This window comes from Orycteropus afer, unplaced genomic scaffold, assembly GCF_000298275.1.
Source record: "Orycteropus afer afer isolate SDZICR_OR568_19922 unplaced genomic scaffold, OryAfe1.0 scaffold00542, whole genome shotgun sequence".
NCBI classification, from domain to species: domain Eukaryota; kingdom Metazoa; phylum Chordata; class Mammalia; order Tubulidentata; family Orycteropodidae; genus Orycteropus; species Orycteropus afer.
In genome coordinates this window covers 953,966-976,832 of record NW_006922129.1, presented here as the reverse complement: position 1 = coordinate 976,832, position 22,867 = coordinate 953,966, and the positions used below count along the sequence as shown (strand labels likewise).

Below are 22,867 nucleotides of genomic sequence, written 5' to 3'. Positions count from 1 at the left end.
ATACATACATATAGAAAATTCTAAATGCACAAAAAAAACTACTGAAACTAAGAAACAAATTTATCAAAAAGTCAGGATCAAAGTAAAAAAAAAAATTGGTTGTGTTTCTGTAAACCAGCAATGAAAAATCTGAAAAGGAAATTAAGAAAATAATTTCCTTTATAACATCTTCTAAAAGAATGAAATATATAGTAGTAAAGGTAATCAGAGAGGTGAAAGATACATACACTAAAAACTATAAAACACTGTGGAAATAAATGAAAGTATACCTAAATAAATGGAAAGACATCGCATGATCACGAATTTTAAGACCTAATACTGCTAAAATGGCAGTACTCCTTAAAATGACAAACAGATTCAATGCAATTACTGTCTGAATATATATATATATATAGAGAGAGAGAGAGGCAGAAATGGAGAGCTGACTCTTAAATTTATATGGAATTATAATGAGTTCCAAGCAGTCAAAACAATCTTGATGAAGAAGAAAGTTGAAAGACTCACACTTCCCACTTTCAAAACATACTACAAAGCTAAGCAATCAAAACACTGTGGGACTTCCATAAATAGCAACAAAAGCAGGAGTAAGTTCCCACCCCACCCCACAAGAACACCGAGAAGTATAATTAAATAACCAAAATGTAGGAGAAGCACTTCCTGCATGGTCAGTACACCATGTCATAGACTCATGGATACCTCCAGTACCTCTCCTTCTTGGTACCACAGATTCACCGCTGGCTTCAGACCAGTGATTCAATGGAGCCTGCACTTACAGAGAACTCACAGTTTGTCTATACACCAAAAAAGGTTCTGAGCTTCAGACAAAATAAACAGAACAGATCTTCCTGGTGGAGGGTTTAAGGTGTGCCTGCCCTCCTTCCCTACTGACATCTCCATGAGACAGTGGATGTAAGTCCAGTTGACCCACACTGAGCCTGAGGAAGTGCAAGGAACCTGATTTCTAGCTAGAGAGGGGTAAGCCCACATAGAACAGGAAAGGAGGGATAGGGATGACAGAACTTCATCAAGCCCTCCACTGACAATTTGATAGGTCTTGGCTTCCTGTCCACTTAAGGGTGTGTCACAAAAGACCATAAAGTGCAGCAAAGACAACCAAAGAATGAAGGCTGCACCCTCTGGTGGGCAGACAATCAGTGTGAGTTATCAGTTTTGTTTGAAAACCACTTAAGGGCTGGAAACCTGTCTGAGAGGTTCCAAAAAGGAGTTAAGACATAGAAGGAGGAGGATAACAAGCAATATTTGAAAGTTCTGTCCACTTAAAGTTTCTTCCAGAAAGCAATGCCATTGTTAACTTCGCAGATTGGGGAGAACTGAGAAAGTCAACAAAAGATTACAAGACATGTATCTTGTAATGGATATGGAAGAATGGAAATGATGGCTCACCCAAATGAATAAGGTGAAGGGAGACACATGGTGTGTATGAAAGCCTGAATAATGAACAGAATGGAAGAATATAATACAATAATAGTAAACAAGTTCCAAACACCAAAGGAAAACATAGACAAAGAACTAAAAGAAAACAAAGAACAAGCAAAATGAGAATTTAAACAAAAAGAAAGACACTATAAAAAGAAAACAAACAAATACTGGAACTAAAAGATACAATAACCAAACTGAGAAACTCAATAAAAGATTTGAACAATACAGTTGAACAGGCAGAAGAAAGAATCAGTGAACTAGAAGATAAATTAATCAAAATTTTGGAGCCTGACAAAAAGGAAGAAGCCTCAAAAATATCAAGCACAGTTTAATGGAACTATGGGAACATCAAGGAACCAACATACACATCATGGGAATTCCAGAGAAGATGAGCGAGACAGGGACAGAAAGAATATTAAAACAAATAATGGCAAAAAACAAAACATCTCCCAATCTGATGAAGGATATAAACCTAGAAATCCAAGAAGCTCAATGAACTACAAGTAAGATAAACTCAAAGATCCACAGCCAAACACATTACAAGCAGACTCTCAAAAACTAAAAGTAAAGAGAAAATCCTGAAACTGGCCAGAGAAAAGTAAATGGTTATATACATAAGAACCCCAGTAAGATTAAATGCCTATTTCTCCTCAGAAACCTTGCTGGCCAGAAAGAAATGGAATGACATATTTAAAGTGCTGAAAGAAAAGAAATGTCAACAAAGAGTAGTGTATTTGGCCAACAGCCCTTTAAACATGATGCTGAAATTAAGACATTCACAGAAAAACAAAAGTTGAAATAATTCATATTTACCAGATTGGATCTTAAGGTCCAATACCTTAAGGGAGGTACCAATACCTTAAATACTAAAGGGAGTCCTTCAGACAGGAAAGAAAGGACATTAGAAAGGAACTTGAAGCCACAAATAAAAAGATCTCCAGTAACAGTAATTGCATGGGGATGAATAAGGGCAAGTTTTAATGTGTGCTTACTTGATAATTGTAATTGTCATGTCCTTCTTTACAATGGTAAGTGCATTTAAAAAATAAGTGTAAATTTATGTTACAGGGCATATGATGTCTACCAATGTAGTTGAAATACAACATAGATGGGGTTCTGTTTGAATATAGAATTTCTGCCTGTTACTGAAGTAATTAACCCAAGTCATTTTAAAAGTAAGATGTTAAATGTAACATGAATGGTAACCACAAGAATACATCTGAAAATACACACAAAAGGAATAGAGAAAGGAATCAAAGTAGCTTACTACAAAAAAAAAAAAAACAAACCTCAGCAAAATATAAAAGTAGCACAAGAAGTGATACCACACCAAACCAAATCAAACCCACTGCCATTAAATCAATTTTGACTCATAGTGACCCTATAGGACAGAGTAGAACTGCCCCATAGGGTTTCAAAGGCTGTAAATCTTTATGGAAGCAGACTGTATTATCCTGACACCAAAACCAGACAAAGACATCACAAGAAAATAATCTAAAGACCAATCGATATCCTTTATGAATATAGATTCAAAAATTCTCAACAAAATACTAGCAAATAAAATCCAAAATCATATTGAGAGGGTTATACATCATGAGCAAGTGAATTTATCCCAGGAATGAAAAGGTGATTCAATGGTGGTATCACTACAGAAGTAGATTGCCCAGTCTTCCTTCCAAGGAGTGGCTGGTGGGTTTGAACCGCCAGCCTTCTGGTTAGCAGTCAAATGCCTTAGTCACTAAGCCACCAGAGCTCCTGATAATTAATGTAATCTACTACATTAATTGTTATGTGCCGTCGAGTCGGCCCCGACTCATAGCGACCGCTCCTTGGGTTTCCGAGGCAGTATCACTACGGAAGTAGGATTGCCCAACCTTCCTTTCGAGGATTGGCTGGTGGGTTTGAACCACCAACCTTCTGGTTAGCAGTCAAGTGCTTTAGCCACTATGCTACCAGAGCGCCTATAGCATAGTGGCTAAGGCCCTTGATTGCTAACCAGAAGGCTGGGGGTTCAAACCCACCAGCCACTCCTCGGAAGGAAGATGGGGCAATCTACTTCCGTAGTGATACTGCCTCGGAAACCCAAGGAGGGGTCGCTATGAGTCGGGTCGACTCGGCGGCACACAACAACAACTACATTAATAGAACAAAGAAAAAGAACCACGTGATCATTTCAATCAATGCAGAGAAAGCTTTTGAGAAAATCCAACATCCTTTCATAATAAAGGTACGCAACAAGATAGGAAAAGAGGGAAAATTTCTCAATTTCAAAAAGAACATTTATAAAAACCCAAGCTAACATCATACTCAAGGGAGAAAAACTCAGAGCTTTCCTGTTAATACAAGAACAAGCCAAGGATGGCTGCTCTCACCACGGCTGTTCAATATTGCACTGGAAGTTCTATCCAGAGCAGTTAGGCAAGAAAAAGAAATAAAAGATATGCAAATTAAGAAGAAAGAATTAAAAGTACCCCCTTTCAAAGATATGATCCCATATAGAGAAGATCCCCAAGAATCCACAAGAAAGTTACAAGAGCTAATAAAAAAAATTCAGCAATGTGGCATGGTACAAAATCAAGTATAAAAATCAGTTAGGTTTTTATACATCAGCAGTGAGCAATCTGAAAGGAAATTAAAGAAACAATTCAATTTACAGTAACATCTGAAAGAGTAAACCACCTAGGAATAAATTTAACCACAGTGGTCAAAGATTTGTGCACTGAAAACTATAAAACGTTGTGGAGATGTTGTTAGGTGCCATTAAGTAGGTTCTAACTTATAACCACAATGTGCATGTTGTCATTGTTGTTAGATGTCCATGAGGTGGCTCTGTCACCATTTTTAACAGAACGAAACATTGCCCAGTCCTGCACCAACCTCACAATTGTTGCTATGTTTCAGTCCATTATTGCAGCCACTGTGTCAGTCGTTCTCACTGATTGTCTTCCTCTATTTCTATGATGCCCTGTTTCACCGAGAATTATGTCCTTCTCTAGGGACTGTCCCTCCTGATAACATGAGTTAATAAGTCAATCACAAAAGGACAAATATTGTATTAGTCCATTATTGTAAAAGTCAAGGAAAGGTTTATCTATGGAAGGAAATTTTCTTTGTGGGTTACCAGGGGTAGGAGGGGAGGGAACACTGTTAGATAGATAGAGAGAAGTATTGATTTGGGTGAAGAGAAGGGCAATATACCAAATGTGAGTGATCAATATGGTGGCATTGAGGAAGAGAAAGACATAGAAAGGTACATGGGAGGTACAGACAACAAAGACAAACCCTTTTGCACATACAGCACTGCATTGTCAGTGAAGGCAAACATGAGTATACTGGTGGAGAGATGGGTGGACAGATGGGTGGACAGGCTGAACTAGTAGGTATGTCTATGAAGTGGGGAGTGTACCCAAGAACATGTATAGGGTTGGCAGACAATGGTCCTATAAGTTTCTGTGTATGATCTGAATTCCCAGGTGTATAGTAGAGCTGACAAGGGACAAGGTTGTAGTCACTGCTTGGTCACAGCCAGCTACCCAGAGGGACTGAGTAGTTGAACCTGTGGGCTCAGGACCATAGTCGCAGGGGACATCAAGCTCAATTGGCATAACATACTACACAAAACATTGTTCCACCTCCTACTTTCTCGAGTAGCAACTGGGATCTTAAAAGCTTGCAAGCTGTCATCTAGATGCAACGATGGGTCTCTCCTCGTCCAGAGCAAAGAAGATTGAAGAAAACCAAAGATGCACGGATATAGTCAGTCCTAGCGACTGGTTCACCATCCAATCTGCAGCCTATATGACTATGAGACCAGAAGAACTAGATGGTGCCTGGCTACCAATGTCAACCACTTGGAAGGGGATCTATGTAGGAGATCCTGGATAGAGAGGGAGAACAATGTGGACAAAACTCAAAATCATTTGGAGAAAAAAAAGAAGGGGAGGGGACCAGGTTTGCTGGTCCGATAGAGCCTGGTGGAACCACTGAGACTATGGCCCCTAGCTGCCCATCGGGTCTGGAATTGAACCCACACCTGTGGCTTCCAGCCAAACAAAAGACAGGCATATGACTTGAACATTTACCTGAGGTAGATACACTCCTTGGAGAGAATGATCACGGGAGAAAGAAGGGCTGTGTATGCACAGGGAGACAGCTAAGGGGGCAGGAGGGCATGGAGGGATGGACACAGGGAAGAGGTAATTATCAGGAGGAAGTGGGAGGGGAGCTGTTGCATTGTGGTGAATTGTGGTCAATATCATGAGACAAAGTGTATGTGAACTGCTATATGGAAAGTGAATTTGCTCCGTAAATTTTCACCCAAATCACAATAAAAAAAAAGAAAATTTCCAATTCTAAATACTTATTATTAATTATTTGTAAATTTGTATATTTATCTAATATCCAGGTACCTTACTGAATTGTTAATTCTAGTTGTTTTTTTAATTAGAGCGTCTTGAGTGCTGAGTATACAATCATGTCACCAACAATGAGATAGAGTTGTATATTTTCTTTGTCAATATTTCTACCATTGTTTTTGTACATTTTCTGCTTTTTCAACTTTTGCTAGAACCTTTAAAACTATTTTAAATAAAAATGCAATGATTTTGGGGGTTTCTATTTCCTGTTGAGTTTTGGTAAGTGGTCTTTATTATATCTCAGCATTTGGGTTCTATTCCTAACTTACTAGGAATTGCTGCTGAATTTTATAGATATATTCCAGGAGTTGAAGCAAGCTTATGAGTGGCTGATGAGGCACAGAGAAGTCCAGAAGCTTTTCCTGAACCTCACAGACCTTGGGCATAGAACTAGCAGACAACCTAGTGTTCTGGTTTCCATTTTGTGCTCAGTGACTGTGCTGCTTCTTCTGTTTCTTTCACCTGAGGTATAAGAACAGAAGTATCCAGTAACTATTCTCTTTGGCAAACTCCATGTCCTGTTGGAAGGGAATCCCCTCTTTAGAGAAGGCTGAATGTGTCAAAGGCCAGAGACTAAGGTATAGGAATCCTTACAGGTTTGGGAGTCTGTAGAATCAGTTATCAAGATCTCTAGAGTTGGGGCAGGAACTGGACATACTAGGGTTAGTTGGAGCAGGGGTAACACTGCTGAGTATAGCTTTTAATTATTTCATTATTCAAGTGGACATTTCGGAAACTGCCATTATCAGTAGGAGCTCATTATCAATGTATTATTATCAGTGTACAATTTCTATATAGATTGTTTCCGATTCATCGTTGGATTTTAAAAATTCTCTACCTAGGATCTTGATGCCAGATGTCTTGTAAACAACTCCAGGCTCCCACAGATCTATTCATCAGACAGTTTAAGTGGCACAAGATTGTAGTTGTGGGATCAGTCGTTACAATTTGGGTGAGTATTACTCTCTTCTCTCATCTCTGTCTTCCACAAAGTTTAAATCACTTATTTGGATGCTTTCACTTGAGAGAAGGAGGCTAAAGGAAGCTCTCTGTTTCCTCATTCAATTTTCCTGCTTGTAGTTGGAATCAACATGATGGCAGTGAGTTTGGTTTTTGGTTTTAACCTAGGGGCAGAAGTGTCAAGGTGGGACAAGTTCTTAGAACGAGAATGAGCAAATGATATGAAGAAGGAGTAGCTTTAAGGGAGTCCAAAGAAAAGGCCCAAAAGATATTAGAAATCTGAGTTGTCCATGCTTTCTCTTTCCCCAAGTTATTATATTTCTATTCCAGCTCAAACGTCTCTTTCCCAGTTCCTAACATTGAGAAAGCCACTGTGAACACCAGGCCTTGTCTTGAGGTTACCCTGCTCCCCCTCTTCCCTTGGTGCACATGTGGAAATTCCCTTGTTCCTTGGCTTCTGCTGAAAAAATTCTACAATAAAGAGCTTTACTAAGAATTTAACAGAAAAACAAAGGGAAAAAAAACACCTCTCAAAGGTATAAATCTATGTATTTACAAAGGACAAATAGTTAAGATTAAAAACAATTGGCTTCAAACTGAGTTGCCTCTACAGCTCTCTTCTCTGTATGTTAGTTCAGACGTTTCAAAATTTAGCCTGAGATAAATATATTTCTCCTATGACTAGTTCAGGGAGCTCTGGTAGCGTAGTGCATAAGGCACTTGACTGCTAGCCAGAAGGCTGGCAGTTCAAACCCACCAGCCACTTCTCGGAAGGAAGGTTGGGCAATCTACTTCCGTTGTGACCACTTCGGAAACCCACGGAGGGGTCACTGTGAGTCGGGTCTGATTCCAGGGCAAATAACAACAATATGACTAGTTCTGGTGAAACTGACAATATTTACTTGAACCTCCTTTCTTATTTTCTAGTCCAATTCAAGTTTCTATCAGAGAACAGGAGGTAGGGATTCAATAGAGAATTGCTAAGCCTGAATACTCCCTGGTGTTGAGTCATTCCCTGGTTGCCGTCAAGGAATATTTTTTTGTGTGTGGAAACCTTTTCTTGACTTTTTACAATATGGTCTTATACAATATTTGTCTTTTGTGATTGATCCTGAGTGAAATTAACTCAGCAGAATGTCCTCTAGATTTATGTTATGAGGTGTTTTGTAGATTCATCATTGTTCTTTAATGTGTAGTATTCCATTGTGCGTATGTGTATGCACCATAGTTTATCCATTCATCTGTTGACGGGCATTTAGGTTGTTTCCATCTTTTCACTATTGTGAATAATAGACAAATAACCCAATCAAAAAATGGGCAAAGGACTTGAATAGACATTTCACCAAAGGGGATATTCAAATGGCCGACAAACACATGAAAAGATGCACATCATTTGCTATGGCATAGTGCCTAAGGCATCTGACTGCTACTCAGAAGGCTGGCGGTTCAAACCCACCAGCCGCTTCTTGGAAGAAAGATTGGGCAATCTACTTCCATAGAGATACCACCTCAGAAACCCAAGGAGTGGTCACTATGAGTTGGGATCGACTCGATGGCAGTGAGTTTGGTTTTAACTCTGAACAGAATACACACAAGCCTTCAGTGCCTCCTTGTATCTCTTGGGGATTGGAACCTGGCAGGAGGAAAAGATTACCCCAAAAGGTAGCATTTCTTGATATGACTATAGAGAGAAGCTTAGGCCACCCTTCCTTGAATCTGTGTTCCCTTCCTGCATCCTTCTGGTCCCTACAAGTTCTGCTCTCTCCCAGGATCTGTTCTCTGACCTCTTCACTTCACCTCAACAACCAAATGGTTCCACCTTAAAGGGAAGTTCAGCTTGTTTTTAGCCACTATAAGTGGCTTTCTGACAAATTGATGATTGTTATTACTGTTATTGCAGAATCGTGTGTGACTCGTACCTACCTCTGTTGTTGGTGACTCTTGTGTGCCTCCCAGCGTCTTCCTTTCCTTAATCAGTTTGTGCTGACCTTCCTCTTACTGTATATCATCTTCCCTTTACCCAAGTCAATCTGTGTCTACCCTCTAGTAGGTGGTTTCTAGCTCCTTCTGTGTGAAAAGAAACCCCTCACTCTAAATCCAGGACATAGATGGTGGAGGTGGCCTGGGGAAAGAGGGAATAGGAGGAAGGAGGGAACATTTACCCAGGGTTTTGGAAACCAAGGAGAGAAGCAAGATTTGTAAGACGTGGAGTAAACTAGAGCCTGGGGGGGGGGGGGTTGTTGGGTCCAAGCCTAGACTCCATCTGGTGGCAATGATAGTGTATGTACCAGAGGTGAGCAGATGATGGGGCAAATTAATGGAGATGCCATTAATTCTCTTGGATTTAGCAAAACCTACAGATACGCAGTTTTAAATGTGAGCTGGTACTGGGACATGTGTGTGGTGGTGGCTCAGACACCAGGCTTTGGGTCAGAGACAGCATGAGGCAGGCAGGGTAGGACTCCCCTCGGAGACCTATCAGACATAGGAGAACTGTTGTTGTTGTTGTTATGTGCCATCAAGTTGGCCCCGACTCATAGCAACCCCTCCATGGGTTTCCAAGGAGGTATCCTATGGAAGTAGAATGCCCAACCTTCCTTCCGAGGAGTGGCTGGTGGGTTTGAACTGCCAGCCTTCTGGTTCACGGTCAAATGCCTCAGGCACTATGCTACCAGAGCTCCTTCAATAGGAGAACTAAGTTTACTAAACTGAAAATTCTTTCCCAGAAGGAAAATGAAGGGACACAAACCACCTACAGATTCCTCTTTCTCTACTCACAGCTCTTGTACTTCAGGATTTCCTGGCCTGGCAGCACCACCCCTCCACCTCCAGGACCCTGCTCTGCCTGCAAGCCCTCTGGCTCTCTTCCTCAGCAGCTCTTGGACCCAACCCATCTTCTGCACTGGTCTCCAACCTCGAGGGATGACGGGGACCTTTTGTCCTCCACTAGTCCCCAGACCTCCACCTACCACCTAAGAGGTCCTGCCCAGGCCAGCTATGCCCTGGGAAGCTACCTGGAGGGCATCCTTGTGGCCAGGGACCACCGGGGCAGGCCCAAGAGCCATGGTGGGGATCTGTTTAGGGCACGGCTGCTGGGTCCCAACCTGAAGGCAGGGGTCCCTGGGGATATCCAGGACCTGGGGAATGGCACCTACCTGCTGTCCTTCCCTCTGCTCTGGGCTGGGCAGGCCCAGGTGCAAGTGCGGCTGATCCATTCAAGCGAGGCAGTTGGGGTTCTGCAGAGAATCTGGAGAGACCAATGGGCCACCGTTGATTTCACGGGTTATTTCCGGGGACCCACGGGATATGAAGAAAGTGCGACATGCAATGTTAACCCACTGTTAATTGGGGAGGAAGAGTCTACCTGTCACTATAGGGATGAAGATTCGGGTGAGCTCTGGTTCTGCGCTCGGCCACCGACCCTACCCTGTGATTCACTGGTAGAACATTCAAGTGGACATTACTGGAATGTGACCACACCACACGATGAGGCTTTGATGGCTTGGTAAGAAACCTAGCATCATCTCAGATGCCTGCCCAATCCCTGAATCCCGGCCCTATAACTGTTCTGCCTGAAATCCTACCCTTATCATTCATGTAAATGAACCAAACAAAACCCACTGCCATCCGACCCCCATTGCATGATAAATCTTTATGAAAGTAGATTGCCCCATCTTCTTTCCACAGAGTGGCTGGTGGGTTTGCACTGGCAATCTTCCGGTTAGCAGTCAAAAGCCTTAAGCACTGCACCACCAGAGCTTCTCATCTTAAAAAACAGAAAGACTGCCATTGAGTTGTTTCTGACTCATAGCGACCCCCATTTGGGTTTCCAAGGCTGTAAATCTTTACGGAAGTAGGTTGCCCCATCATCCTTCTGCAGAGCAGCTGACAGGTTTGAACCACTGACCTTCTGGTTAGCAGTCAAGTGCCATATCACTACGCCACTAGAGCTCCTCATCTAGTTACTTCTAAATTTATATTTCCTGAGCATCTACTGTAAGAAGCTCTGGTGGCACAGCAGTTAAAGCATTAGCCCCTAACCAAAAGGTCAGCAGTTGAAACCCACCAGCCATTTGGCAGGAGAAAGATAAAACAGTCTGCTTCTGTAAAGATTTACAGCGTTAGAAACCCTATGGGGCAGTTGTCCTCTGTCCTTTAGGGTTGCTGTGAGTCAAAATAAACTAGATGGCAATGAGTGTGGTTTGGTTTGGTTTTGAGCATGTACTGTATGCCAGGCCTTACACTAAGTGCTATTTATAGATAATTATTGGCCTCCCTGCTTTTGATAAGTTTTCAGTGTAGTGAGGGAGCACACATGCAATGTGGTGAGTGCTGAATAAGTACTGAGTAGTGTGAGGACACATAGGCACTCAGTGTGGCCTGTTGGTCAAGGCAGGTGACAATTAAGCTGAAGCATGAAGAAGAACCAGGAGTTGAGAAAAGTGTGTGAGAAGCAAGGACTTCTGAAACCCAGAGAATAGTGAGGGCAGTGCAGTAGAAATGAGAGAACAGAGAATGTTCTGGCTGCTGCATACAGATTTCAGGGACAGGGGGACAATTGAACAATTGAGAGGCAGGTATGGGTCAGATACTGGAGAGCCCTGTGCCTAGTACTAAGGAATTTGGGCACTCTCCTGAAGGCAATGGACAACCATGAAGCACTTGAAGCTTTAAGATCAGATTTGCATTTGGTTCATCTGGCTCTGGCTGCAATGTGGAGACTGGACTTGAGGGGCAAGACCGGAAGTGGGAAGGCCACAACGGAGACAGATGATGGTGGCTTGGACTTGGGTGGTGGTGGTGGATGTGGTACTGCAGGAGCAGACAAGGAAGTGTGAAGAGGGAGAATACACAGAGCTAGGGAACCGACTGACTATGGGAACAAGGGCAGAAGGAAGGATCAAAAGTGACCCTGGCTTTAGCAAGAGGAAGTGTGTGACACTGCAGGTCACAGAAGCCATTTGGAAAAAGATGGTTGTAGTCAGGATATTTTGTTGTGGAGGTAAGACACTGAACGACACTTGAGAACATATCACAGGACAGCCACCAAACTGCTAAATGGGTATGATTATCTCTGTTTCATTAATGGAAAGTCTGAAGTTCTGAGGGTTAGTAAGATTTGAACCCACATCCAACTTCAGAGACACTGTGCCTTGTTCCAGAGAGCAAAAATCCTTCATATGAGATTCTGACCACAAGACCTGTTCTGGGGAGCAGGGGAGCCCTTAGTTTGACCTCACACTTAGAATGGGAACTTTTGACATAATTTTTAACAAATTACTTTAAACATACAATCTTTTTTTGTAATTGTCAATGATGGTTTTTTAATTTTATTTATTTTTGTTGTTGTTGAGAATATACACAGCAAAACATACACCAATCCAACATTTTCCACGTGTACAACTCAATGGCACTGACCACATTCTTTGACATGTACAGTCATTCTTACCCTCCTTTTCTGAATTGTCTTTCTCATTAACATAAATTCACTTTTTTGCCCCTAACGTTCCGATCTAATCTTCAGAGTTGCTGTCGTCAATTTGATCCCATATAGATAGTGTTTGAAAGAGCGTCATGCTCAAGCATAAGGAGCCCTGGTGGCGCAGGTTCTAAGGCATTTGACTGCTAACCAGAAGGTTGGTGGTTCAAACCCACCAGCCACTCTAAAGAAGAAGACTGGGCAATCTACTTCCGTAAAGATTTACTGCCTCAGAAACCCAATGGGGGTCGCTATGAGTTGCAAATCAACTCGATAGCAGTGAGTTTTGTTTTGTTTTCAATGCTCAAGCAGACATTTTTCACTATTTAAGCTAAACTACTGTTTGGTTTTAAGAAGACTTCAGGGGATATTTTTGGTTTAAGGTTTAAAGATTATCTCAGGGCAATAGTTTCAGGGGTTCATCCAACTTCATGGCTCCAGAAGGTCTGGAGTCCATGAGAATTTGAAATTCTGTTCTGAAACTCTTCTATAGAATCTTGTATCAGAATGTTCAGTGATGGTAGCTGGGCACCATCCAGTTCTGGCCTCATGGCAAAGAAGGCAATTGCTCATGGAGGCAATTAGCTACACATTCCATATCCTCCTCCTATTCCTGATTTTCCTTCTTCCTTTGTTGTTCCTGGTGAACAGGGACCAATTGTGCCCTGGATATCTATCTGCTTGAAAGCTTTTAAGGACTGAGGCAAAACACAAGGAACTAGAAGGACATGCTCTGGTTCCATCTCTTCTTCTTGGTGGTAGTCCCATCTCTTTCTGCCTCTGGGATGGCTCATTTTAAGACTAATAGGATGCCCAAACTGACCAATCTCCACATTAGGTTTCCATATACCTTATTTGCATGGTCCCACCCCCACAAGGGTCAGGGACCCTACTTATATTTATTAGCAAGCTATCCAATCCCCTTGATAGGCAACAGGCACAATATATGCAGAGTGCTACCAAGTCATTTGGTAGGAGTTACAAAGACTATAGCTAGAAGAGCCACATCAAGTAATTCACTGCACCACAGACTACAATGAATTACAGGCCACCCTCTGGTTCTTCTAGCCATTGACCCTTTCATACTTGAAGGATTAACTTCTCCCTCCCAATCCCAGTCTAAAACAGTTATCAACCAGTGGTCCTTCAGTAGGACAGAGTCCTCAGGATGAGGTTACTCAGATACCAGCCATTCAGGTCTGCTGAAGGGGTCCATCTGGTCTGGCCAGGTTCTCCAAAAGTCATCTTGGTTTCATCCTTTCTGGCCTCTAAAATTTAACTGAGAGATGATTATTGCCTTGCTCTGAGCCTCACAAGATAATCAGCATAGCAAAACCTTTAAGGGACTTTAGGTTCAGCCACTGTACCCCAGTTCAGTAGTCTTCCCCTTTAGCCCACTCTTTCACAGTTACAGCTTTTTCAATTATAGCTTTTACAATAACAATCAACACTCATAGCAGAATCATGTAATCCTATCAGCATCTTTCCCACTCTGGCTTCCCCAGACCCATTTTGGGTGTAGGCACACTCATAAAAGCATGTAACCCAGCCACTTCATGTCTTTATCTCCCCCCCACCTCTCCATTTTACATAGCCAATGTTTAAATTGCCTGTCCCTATCAAACCAGTACTCTGAGGAGACAAGTATGTTCCTTGGTCTGAGAATCTTCTACTCTGATTGGAACTTTGAGCATTGCATCCATAAGCAAAGTCCAGTCCAGAGCACGCCGTCAAATTGCCACAATTTAACCAGCTCATGGCATCAAACATCTTTCTCTTCATTTGGTCATGTTCTGGTCAGCTTATCCCTAGCCACCCAAGCTAAGTCAATGGGCATCACCCATAGGCTCAGGTGCTCACACAACTCCCTCCCTGCACTTCAGACCAGCCAGCTATTTCTTTCTCTCTCTCATCCCTAGCTCCCATAAGCTAGGTCAATGGGCACCAATGGAACATGTCCAAACTCAGCCCATCTCTTCATTGCTGCACCTCCCTCACTTCCACTCATCAAATGGGTGCAGATTATCACCACAAGTGAGCATATCAGGCTGTCTACTTGCTGGCTGCCTTTAACTTCCAGTCCTAGAAAGAGGTTCTTCTTATGGGCACTGGCTTTTCCTGCCTGGCTGCATCTTATTATAGCAAATTGCTTGCTTGAAATTCAAAAAAGCAAAACAGTCCGCTTTTTTTTTTTTTTTCCTGTAGGTCCTGCCTTCAAATAAAACATCTCCCAATCTCAGTAGTCCTGAGTGGGTCTGCATGTCTTTTCAAATGCAAATTTACTGGATGGGGATCAGGGTTTTGACCTAAGCTCCCAATATTCTATACACAGGACCACTGGCTTGAAGGAAAACCCTGTGTTTCTTCCAGGAAAATCCTAGTTTCCCCTTTTGCATATCCAATCAAGTAATGGCTAAAGGTTGAGTTACACATTTTCTGTGATCTACATTACTCAATATTCATTTCTATCATACTTCTAGGTATATGTTACAACACTAGGTGGAAAAACATTCATAGTACATTCAGATAAGCACATAACCCCTTTTTAAAAACATTTCAGTTTCATCCTCTCTTCTCCACACAGAGCCTTGGGCCTCTTGATGGATGGAACCAGTAGACACTGACCCCCTATCAGTCTCTTGTTTAATCAGCCTGGCTTTTGCTCCAGATGAAGCTTTTGTCTCCTCAGCTGCAGCATAACATCTCTTACTTTCCTTTCCCACATTATAGAAAACAACTAAGGTAACCACCTAAGAACCAAAATTTTCACATCCCACACCCCTTCATTCTTTCTCTTACAAAGTCCCATGCTTCCATGAGGCTGGAGCCATTGTAATAAATCCTGCTTCTGACACCAATTGTAAAAATAGCATACTGTGGGGGAAGTGTCTCACGTCCTCTAACTTCACAAAGGGGAAGAAGAATCAAGATCAACAGCACAAGCCTGATTCCTATGAGGTGGATGTCAGACATGCCTTCACCTTTCAACCTTTTAACCAATTCTGACACCAACTATGCCCTTTGTGGCACTCTCTACTTCTCTGCTAAGTTTGATAATTCATTACAATGGCCACACAAGACTCACACAAAATATTTACCATTACAGGGTTTATTAGGAAAGGAACAGGTTATAATTCAGGATCAGAAATGACTCAGAATACAGTTATTTGATCAGTACAGCCTCTTAGCAATGCTGGTAGACATGCCTCTCTTTGGTCCTTGGACTCTGAGCCCTGTGGCCCCTTGACCTCTGCCTGCTTAGGCAAGTGTTACAAAGCTCTTTTAGCTCTACCAATAAGTGCCTGGAGGCACCCACTCTGCCAGTAAGCCTTGACCTGAAGGCACTCAGCTCTACCTTCATGGGTTGGCAAACCTAGCTCTACCAGGTACCCAGAGGCATCCTATTCTGCCAGCAAGGCTTCTGTCCAAAGGCGCTCAGCTTTCTCACTCCATGAACTGGGAAGTCCATGATTTGGAACCATTCCTCAGAGTGATGAGCCAGCAATCTGATGTTAGGTTGATGATATTGGCCCACTTCCATCATGGAAAGGGCAGCATTTTGTTCTTACTGGAAGAGACACTTACTCTGAATACAGATTTGCCTTCCCTGCATGCAATGCTTCTGCCAAAACTACCATCCTTGGACTAGAGACTGCATTATCCACCATCATGGTATCCCACACAGCATCACCTCAGATCAAGGGACTCACTTTACAGCAAATGAAGAGTGGCAATGGACCTATGCTTATGGAATTCACTGGTCTTACCATGTTCCCCATCATCCTGAAGCAGCTGCCTTGACAGAAGATGGAATGGCCTTCTGAAAACATAATTATGCCACCAGCTATGCCACAATACCTTGCAGGGTTGGGACAATGTTCTCCAGAAGCTGTATATGTTCTAAACCAGTGTCTATATGATACCATTTCCCCAATAGCCAGGATTCATGGGTTCAGGAACCAAGGGGTAGAAATGGGAGTGACACCACTCACTATTACCCCTAGTAACCCATTGAAAAGATTTTTGCTTCCTGTCCCTGCAATCCTATGCACTACAGGTCTGGAGGTCTTAGTCCCAAAGGGAGGAACACTGCCACCTAGAGACACAATAATGATTCCACTGAATTGGAAATTAAGAATGCCACCCAGCCATTCTGCTGGTTGTGCCCACCAGTCTCCTGGGCCTTCTGTCTCTGCTGTCACTGTCTCTGCCACTGCTTCTCACTGTCTCTTGTCATCTCTCCGCTGTTACAGCTCTCTCTGTTTCCTGGGTTGAGGAGGTTTCCAGCACAGGGATCCTGGATCCGAAGGATGCACTCCACTCGTCTCTTCTTCTTGGTGGCAGTCAGGATCCCTTTCTGCCTCTGGGATGGCTCATTCCAAGCCTAGCAGGATGACAAAACTGACCAATCCCCACACTAGACTTCCATATACCTTATTTTCATGGTCTCACCCCCACAAGAGTGCACTGCATCTTATTTACATCATTAGCAAGCTATCCAATCCCTTTTGTGGGAATATGCACCACATTTGCATAGCCCCATCTGGTCATTTGGTAGGAGCTCTGGTAGCATAGTACCTAAGGCACTTGACTGCTAACCAGAAGGCTGGCGGTTCAAACCCACCAGCCACTCCTCGGAAGGAAGGTTGGGCAATCTACCCCCATAGTGATACCACCTCAGAAACCCAAGGAAGGGTTGCTATGAGTCGGGTCTGACTAGATGGCACATAACAACAACAGTCATTTGGTAGGACTTACAAAGACTATGGCTAAAAGGGCCACATTAAGTAATTCACTGCATTACACATTGTTTCATCTATATTTTAAAGGAGTTATTCAGAATACTGTGTTGAGAATGGACTACAGAAAGTTAAGGAGAGTCAGGAAGACCTAAAGGTAGGATGCTCTTCACTAATCAGGCAAAAGATGATGGTGGCTTGGGCTCAGGTGATAGTAGTGGAAGTTATTTAAAGTGATTCATTTCTGGAGAAAGTCTGAAAGCAGAGTAAATGGGCTTTCCTGATAGACCAAACATGGACTGTAACAAAAAGAGACAACTCACAGATGGCTGCAGAGTTTGGGGCCTGATCAATGGGAAGGATGGAGTTGCCACTGGATTAAATAGAGAAAGCTATATGTGTTAGACTGTGTTCTCTAGAGAAGCAAAGCCAGTAAAGCTTATATATAGAGAGAAAGAGAAATTTATCTCACACCCTTATAGAAGCTGGCGAGTCCAAAGTTCTTGGATCAAGTGTCAAGCTGGGGGCTTTTCCTGACTCACTCAGCTGCAGGGGCTGAGGAGCTCAAGGTTGGCAGGCAGTATACTGGCTGTTGACTCCAACAAATGATGAATCCAAGATCTCCAGGCTGAATGGTGGGTTGTTCCCTCATGGACAGTTGTAGGCAGCACAACAGAATCCCAATCCACAGAAGAGTGTGTCTTTTCCCAGGATGTCCATAAACATACTGGAAGGAGGCCACACCCCTAGGGAAATTCCCTTTCAATGGATTGGCTGCTCAAAACATACACATCTGATCCCATCATTGGAACAACCCACATAACAATTGCTTAAACCACAGAACTGTGGTCCAGCCAAGTTGACGCACAGCTCCAACTATCACACTATACGTGGGGCAAGTGGAGGTGATCAGGAGCCCAGGTTTGGTCATTCATGTTGGACATGAAGTGGAAATGTTGAGCAAATAGTTATATACACAAATTTGGAATTTGGTAGAAAGCTCTGGGCTGGAGATGTGAATGTGGAAGTTACAGTGAGGAGGCTGAGTGAGACCACCAAGGGGGTGAGTGTAAATAGAAAATGGACAACTGATCTTGGCATGTTTCAACAGAACAAGATGGGAGAGAAGGAGAGGAATCATGAAAAGAGACTGAGAAGGAGCAACCAGTAAGATGGGACTTCTCTGGGAGAGTGAGGTATCCTGGAAGCCAAGTGAACTCTGTATCAGGGATGAGGAAGTGATCAGTGGGGCCAGATGCTGATGGTGGACAGGAAAGATAAGGATTGAGAACCGGCATTGGATCCAGCCAATTCTGTGGGCTACAGGGAGTGAAAGCCTGACTAGACTAGGCTTAGAGAGGCTACCAGGAGAATTAAGACTAGAAAAGTCCTCAAGCATCTTCTGCTTTCTGCACTGATAAAATCGAAGAGGCAAGAAAATACAAAGAACCTGGACCTCTGAATTCCAGTTTCTAATCCCTTTTCTGTCCCTAAGCCCTCAGTGTCCTCCAGACTAGGACTGAAACCCTTGACTCTGAGACCTCCCTTTCCACCAAGAAGCCGCATTTCACCTTAGCCAAGCATCCCTTGCCCTAACACACTTCCATTAAGGGCTCCTCTCTCGATTGGTTTTTCTTCAGGAATGTGACAGACAAAGAGCTCCCTCAGGGTATTTCTCCACTCTGGGTGGACAAGGAGAGCAACAGGAGTCTGGGTAAGTGAAGCTGGGGCTTGTCAAAAGGGCAGCACTTACCCATGCCTAGTGCCTAAGGCATCTGACCGCTAACAAGAAGGCAGGCAGTTCAAACCCACCAGCCACTCCTCGGAAGGGAGGGTGGGCAATCTACTTCTGTAGTGATACCGCCTCAGAAACCCAAGGGGGGGTCGCTATGAGTCAGATCTGACTCCATGGAGGTGTGCTGTTGTTGCACTAGGGCATTAGCCTTTTCTGTATCCATTAACTGTTTTGCTTACAAACCATTGCTTTCAGTTCTATCCCCCCAACAACTGTGCCACCCTGGGATCCCAGCCCCAAAGCCCTCTGGCTTCTACCACCGAGGTGTATGGCACTCACTATCCTGCTCCAGCCACTCCTTCTCCACTGCTGACAACATCCTGGACTGCCTTACCGGCCATATCATCCACATGATGGGGGACTCTACGCTTCGCCAATGGTGGGAGTATCTGCGTGACACTGTGCCCTGTAGGTGGCTGTGAGGGGAGGGGGCAGAACATCTAATAGATGTAGAGGAGAGCCAGGGTTCTGAGACGGAAGAAAATATCTATCTTGTCAATGGGGCAAAATGCCTGGATTTTAGTAGCATGATGTGGGGTGAGGGTCAGGGCTTGGAAACAGAGTGCATAGCCTCAACAATTAAGTGGATGATGAGGGGAATCTCACAGGAGGGCAGGTGTGTTTGAAGAAGAGTGAGTAGATAAACTTGGCTGGAAGTGAGGATTTGCTTGAGATTACTGTAGAAACAGAGTTGGATTTAAGAAAGGAATTTCAGATAAACCAGAGTTTAGGGTTTATCTTGTGGCAATTGGGAGATACCAAATATTTTTAGAGGAGCTCTGGTGGCATAGTGCCTAAGGCATTTGACTGCTAATCAGAAGGCTTGCGGGTCAAACCCACCAGCCACTCCTCGGAAGGAAGGTTGGGCAATCTACTTCTGTAGTGATACTGCCTCAGAAACCCAAGGAGGGGTTGCTATGAGTCAGGTCTGACTCGACGGCACAAAACAACAACAACAACAAATATTTTTAAGCAAAGTTTTCAGTTTATTGGACAGATTAGATTGAAAAAGAACAAGATAATTAATTGTACAGTCAACATGTTAAGTGATGAGAGGTTATACTGGTAAAGAAATTGTGTCATTCATAAATTAACCAAAAATAAATTAAGTACTTAAAAAAAAAAAGAAAAAGAAAAAACACTGCCAGAGTTGATTCTGACTCATAGCATCTCATCCCAACAGAATGGAGCAGAACTCCCCAAAGCATTTCCAAGGCTGTAAATCTTTACAAAGGCACATGGCCTCATCTTTCTCCCGGGGAGTGGCTGATGGAACTACTGACCTTTTGGTTAGCAGCCAAGAGCTTTAATCCCTGCACCACCACGGTTTTTCAAACTAGGTAGTAGACTGGAAGAATTGACAGAATTTGTTGACTGATTGGTTTTAGAACAAAGTAAGATGACCAGATAACTTAGAAGATGAACTTGGGAGATGATGGTTTATTTATTTTACACCTTTTTATTCTGAGCTGAAGATGTGAAAAGAGCATCTACATGTGTTTGAGCCACTTGAAGACATGGGATTAGAGTTGAAATGAGATTTCAGAGCTGGGGGCATCTTAGTATTTATTCCTCTGATGACATAAGTAAAAAGAGGTGAGAATGAATTGTACTGCCCTTTGTTTACAGGAAAAGAGCCCTGGTGGTGTAGTGGTTAAAGCTTTCGGCTGCTAACCAAAAAGTAGGCAGTTTGAACCCACCAGCTGTTCTGCTGAAGAAAGATGAGGCAGTCTGCTTCTATAAAGATTTACAGCCTTGGAAACCCTATGGGGCAGGTCTACTCTGTCCTACAGTCACTATGAGTCAGAATTAACTCGATGGCTGTAGGTTTGGTTTTTTATTTGTTTACAGCAATTATCTAAAAACACCTGCAGCACCTTCCTGGTGACCTTGGGATGATGAATACCCTCCTGCTTGAGGGACCTGAATATCATTCTGCTTGAGTGAAAGAAGCCCCCAGTCTCATAGGAGAATCAGCCTGGGTGCAGCCGCTCCCTTTGTGAGAAAGAGGAAGTACCTTAGTTCTAGCTAATTCAGAGTTTGCTGTTGTTATGTGCCATTGAATCAGTTCCAACTCATAGCAACCCGACGTACAACAGAACAAAACACGGCCCAGTCCTGTGCCATTCTCACAATCTTTGCTATGCTTGAGCCCATTGTCAAAGCCACTGTGTCAATCCACCTTGTTGAGGGTCTTACCCTTTTTCATTGACCACTACTTTACCAAGCATGATGGCCTTCTCCAGGGACTAGTCCCTTCTGACAACGTGACCAAGGACGAGAGACAAAATCTGCCCATTCTCACTTCTGAGGAGCACTGTGGCTGTACTTCCTCCAATATAGATTTGTTGGTTCTTCTACCAGTCCATGGTATATTCAATATCCTTTGCCAACACTACAATTCAAATGCATCACTTCTTCTGTGATCTTCCTTATTCGTTGTCCAGCTCTCACATGCATTTGAGGCGATTGAAAATACCACGGCTTCAATGTGCAGGCAATGCTTGGGTAACCTGAAGTGAGCTCCCAGGGTCACTTTAGGACAATTCTGTTCATGGCGTGGTAGAATGGATGAGTTCCCCAACCAAGAGATGTTTATTAAAACAGATGGAAGCTCATGACAAAAAGAGTTGGGGAAAAAAAAAAAAGAAAGTTGGGAAAAACCAGCATCTCATGGTGGCTTTGTGTGAATTAGAAAAATGTAACCCTCTTCCTTCCACACATGTGAGAACATGCCATGGGGGCAAGCAAAAGAATCTTTGTGCAATGAAAGGGCTTTTCCTGTTGATAGATCTGCTCTTTGTCAGGGCAGATGAAAGCAGGCTGGATTTCAGGCCTGCTAGCCCCCACATCTGGCCACCACTGAGCACAATGTAAACTGGACAACACTTGGCCTCCAGCCTGGGGCACATCTTTAGCCAGGGATGCTGGAGGGAACCAGTGGATGGACTCAGGCCAGAGGGCTCTATAGAAAGGAGGCTGTAGACAGTGGTGCCCTACCCATAGAGAAGGAATGGGTTTCAAAAGAAAATCAATGATGCAAATGTACAGAAGGGCCAAGGAGAAGGACTGAGAACAGGTTTTCAGATGTGGTAATCAGGCCACTGGTAATACTGGAGATTGGAGAGAAAAAAATCAGGCAGTTGGGCCACAGGATACTTGTGTCTGAGAAGAGAAGTTATGCTACATCGTTTGTATTCTTAACTGAGGAAGTACAATCCTGTATTAACCCCTAACCCTCCTCTCTTGTCGTCACTACAGCCCTGAAGCCAGTGGATCTACATGCCATGTATCAGACCGGACCCTTGATGGCGGTGGAGACCACTCGGGGCATAGTGCTGCACTGGCGAGCCCACAGCTGGCCATTACGCTCTCTCCGCACCCCAGTGGCCTCCCTGCACTCTGTGGCCCGGGAGCTGGGGGGCTTAGCTGGGGGCCCCCACACTGTGGTGGTGCTGGGTCTTGGAGCTCACTTTACCACCTTCCCTCCATCCATCTTTGTCCAACGACTGGCAGGGATCCGGGCAGCTGTGGTTGCACTGCTAGCTCGGGAACCCAGCACTCTTGTGGTCATCAAGCTGGCCAACACTGGCTACAAGTCTGTGTATGGCAGTGACTGGTTCACCCTCCAGGTGAACCGGCTCCTCCGAGCTGCCTTTGCTGACCTCCGTGTGGCCTTTGTGGATGCCTGGGAAATGACCTCCAGCCTGGCCCTGCCAGACAGCATCCACCCAGGGTGGCTCATTGTTCACAACGAGGTGGACTTGCTTCTCTCCTTCATCTGCCCCACCTGAGTGCGTCTGCAGGTCCTGGGGTTGTGTGGTTGGGGAAGCATGTGTGATTACCAAGCCTAGATCACTCACCTATTGGTACCACTTCTCCTACTGCTATCTAATGTACAGGTTATAAAACCAGTCCACAAGAATTGCAATATAGCTGGTGGCAGGAGGAGGGAAGTCTGGCAGTGATACAATGCATCTTGAGAGGTTTAGTTCCCACATAGACAGGCAGTGCTGAAAGCATGGCATAAAGGACAGGG

The 22,867-nt window shown here is 43.7% G+C and overlaps 1 protein-coding gene across 1 annotated transcript in view; it reads left to right on the top strand.

Moving 5' to 3' along the window:
- The window catches only part of LOC103209958 (NXPE family member 3-like), a 92,866-nt gene extending 70,244 nt beyond the window's left edge, over window positions 1–22,622 (top strand). Inside the window, exons 2-5 of the mRNA XM_007955879.1 lie at window positions 9,648–10,320; window positions 18,674–18,747; window positions 19,063–19,236; window positions 22,090–22,622. Coding sequence (XP_007954070.1) covers window positions 9,648–10,320; window positions 18,674–18,747; window positions 19,063–19,236; window positions 22,090–22,622 — 1,454 coding nt within the window. The remainder of the gene's footprint in view (window positions 1–9,647; window positions 10,321–18,673; window positions 18,748–19,062; window positions 19,237–22,089) is intronic.
- Window positions 22,623–22,867: the final 245 nt, after the last annotated feature.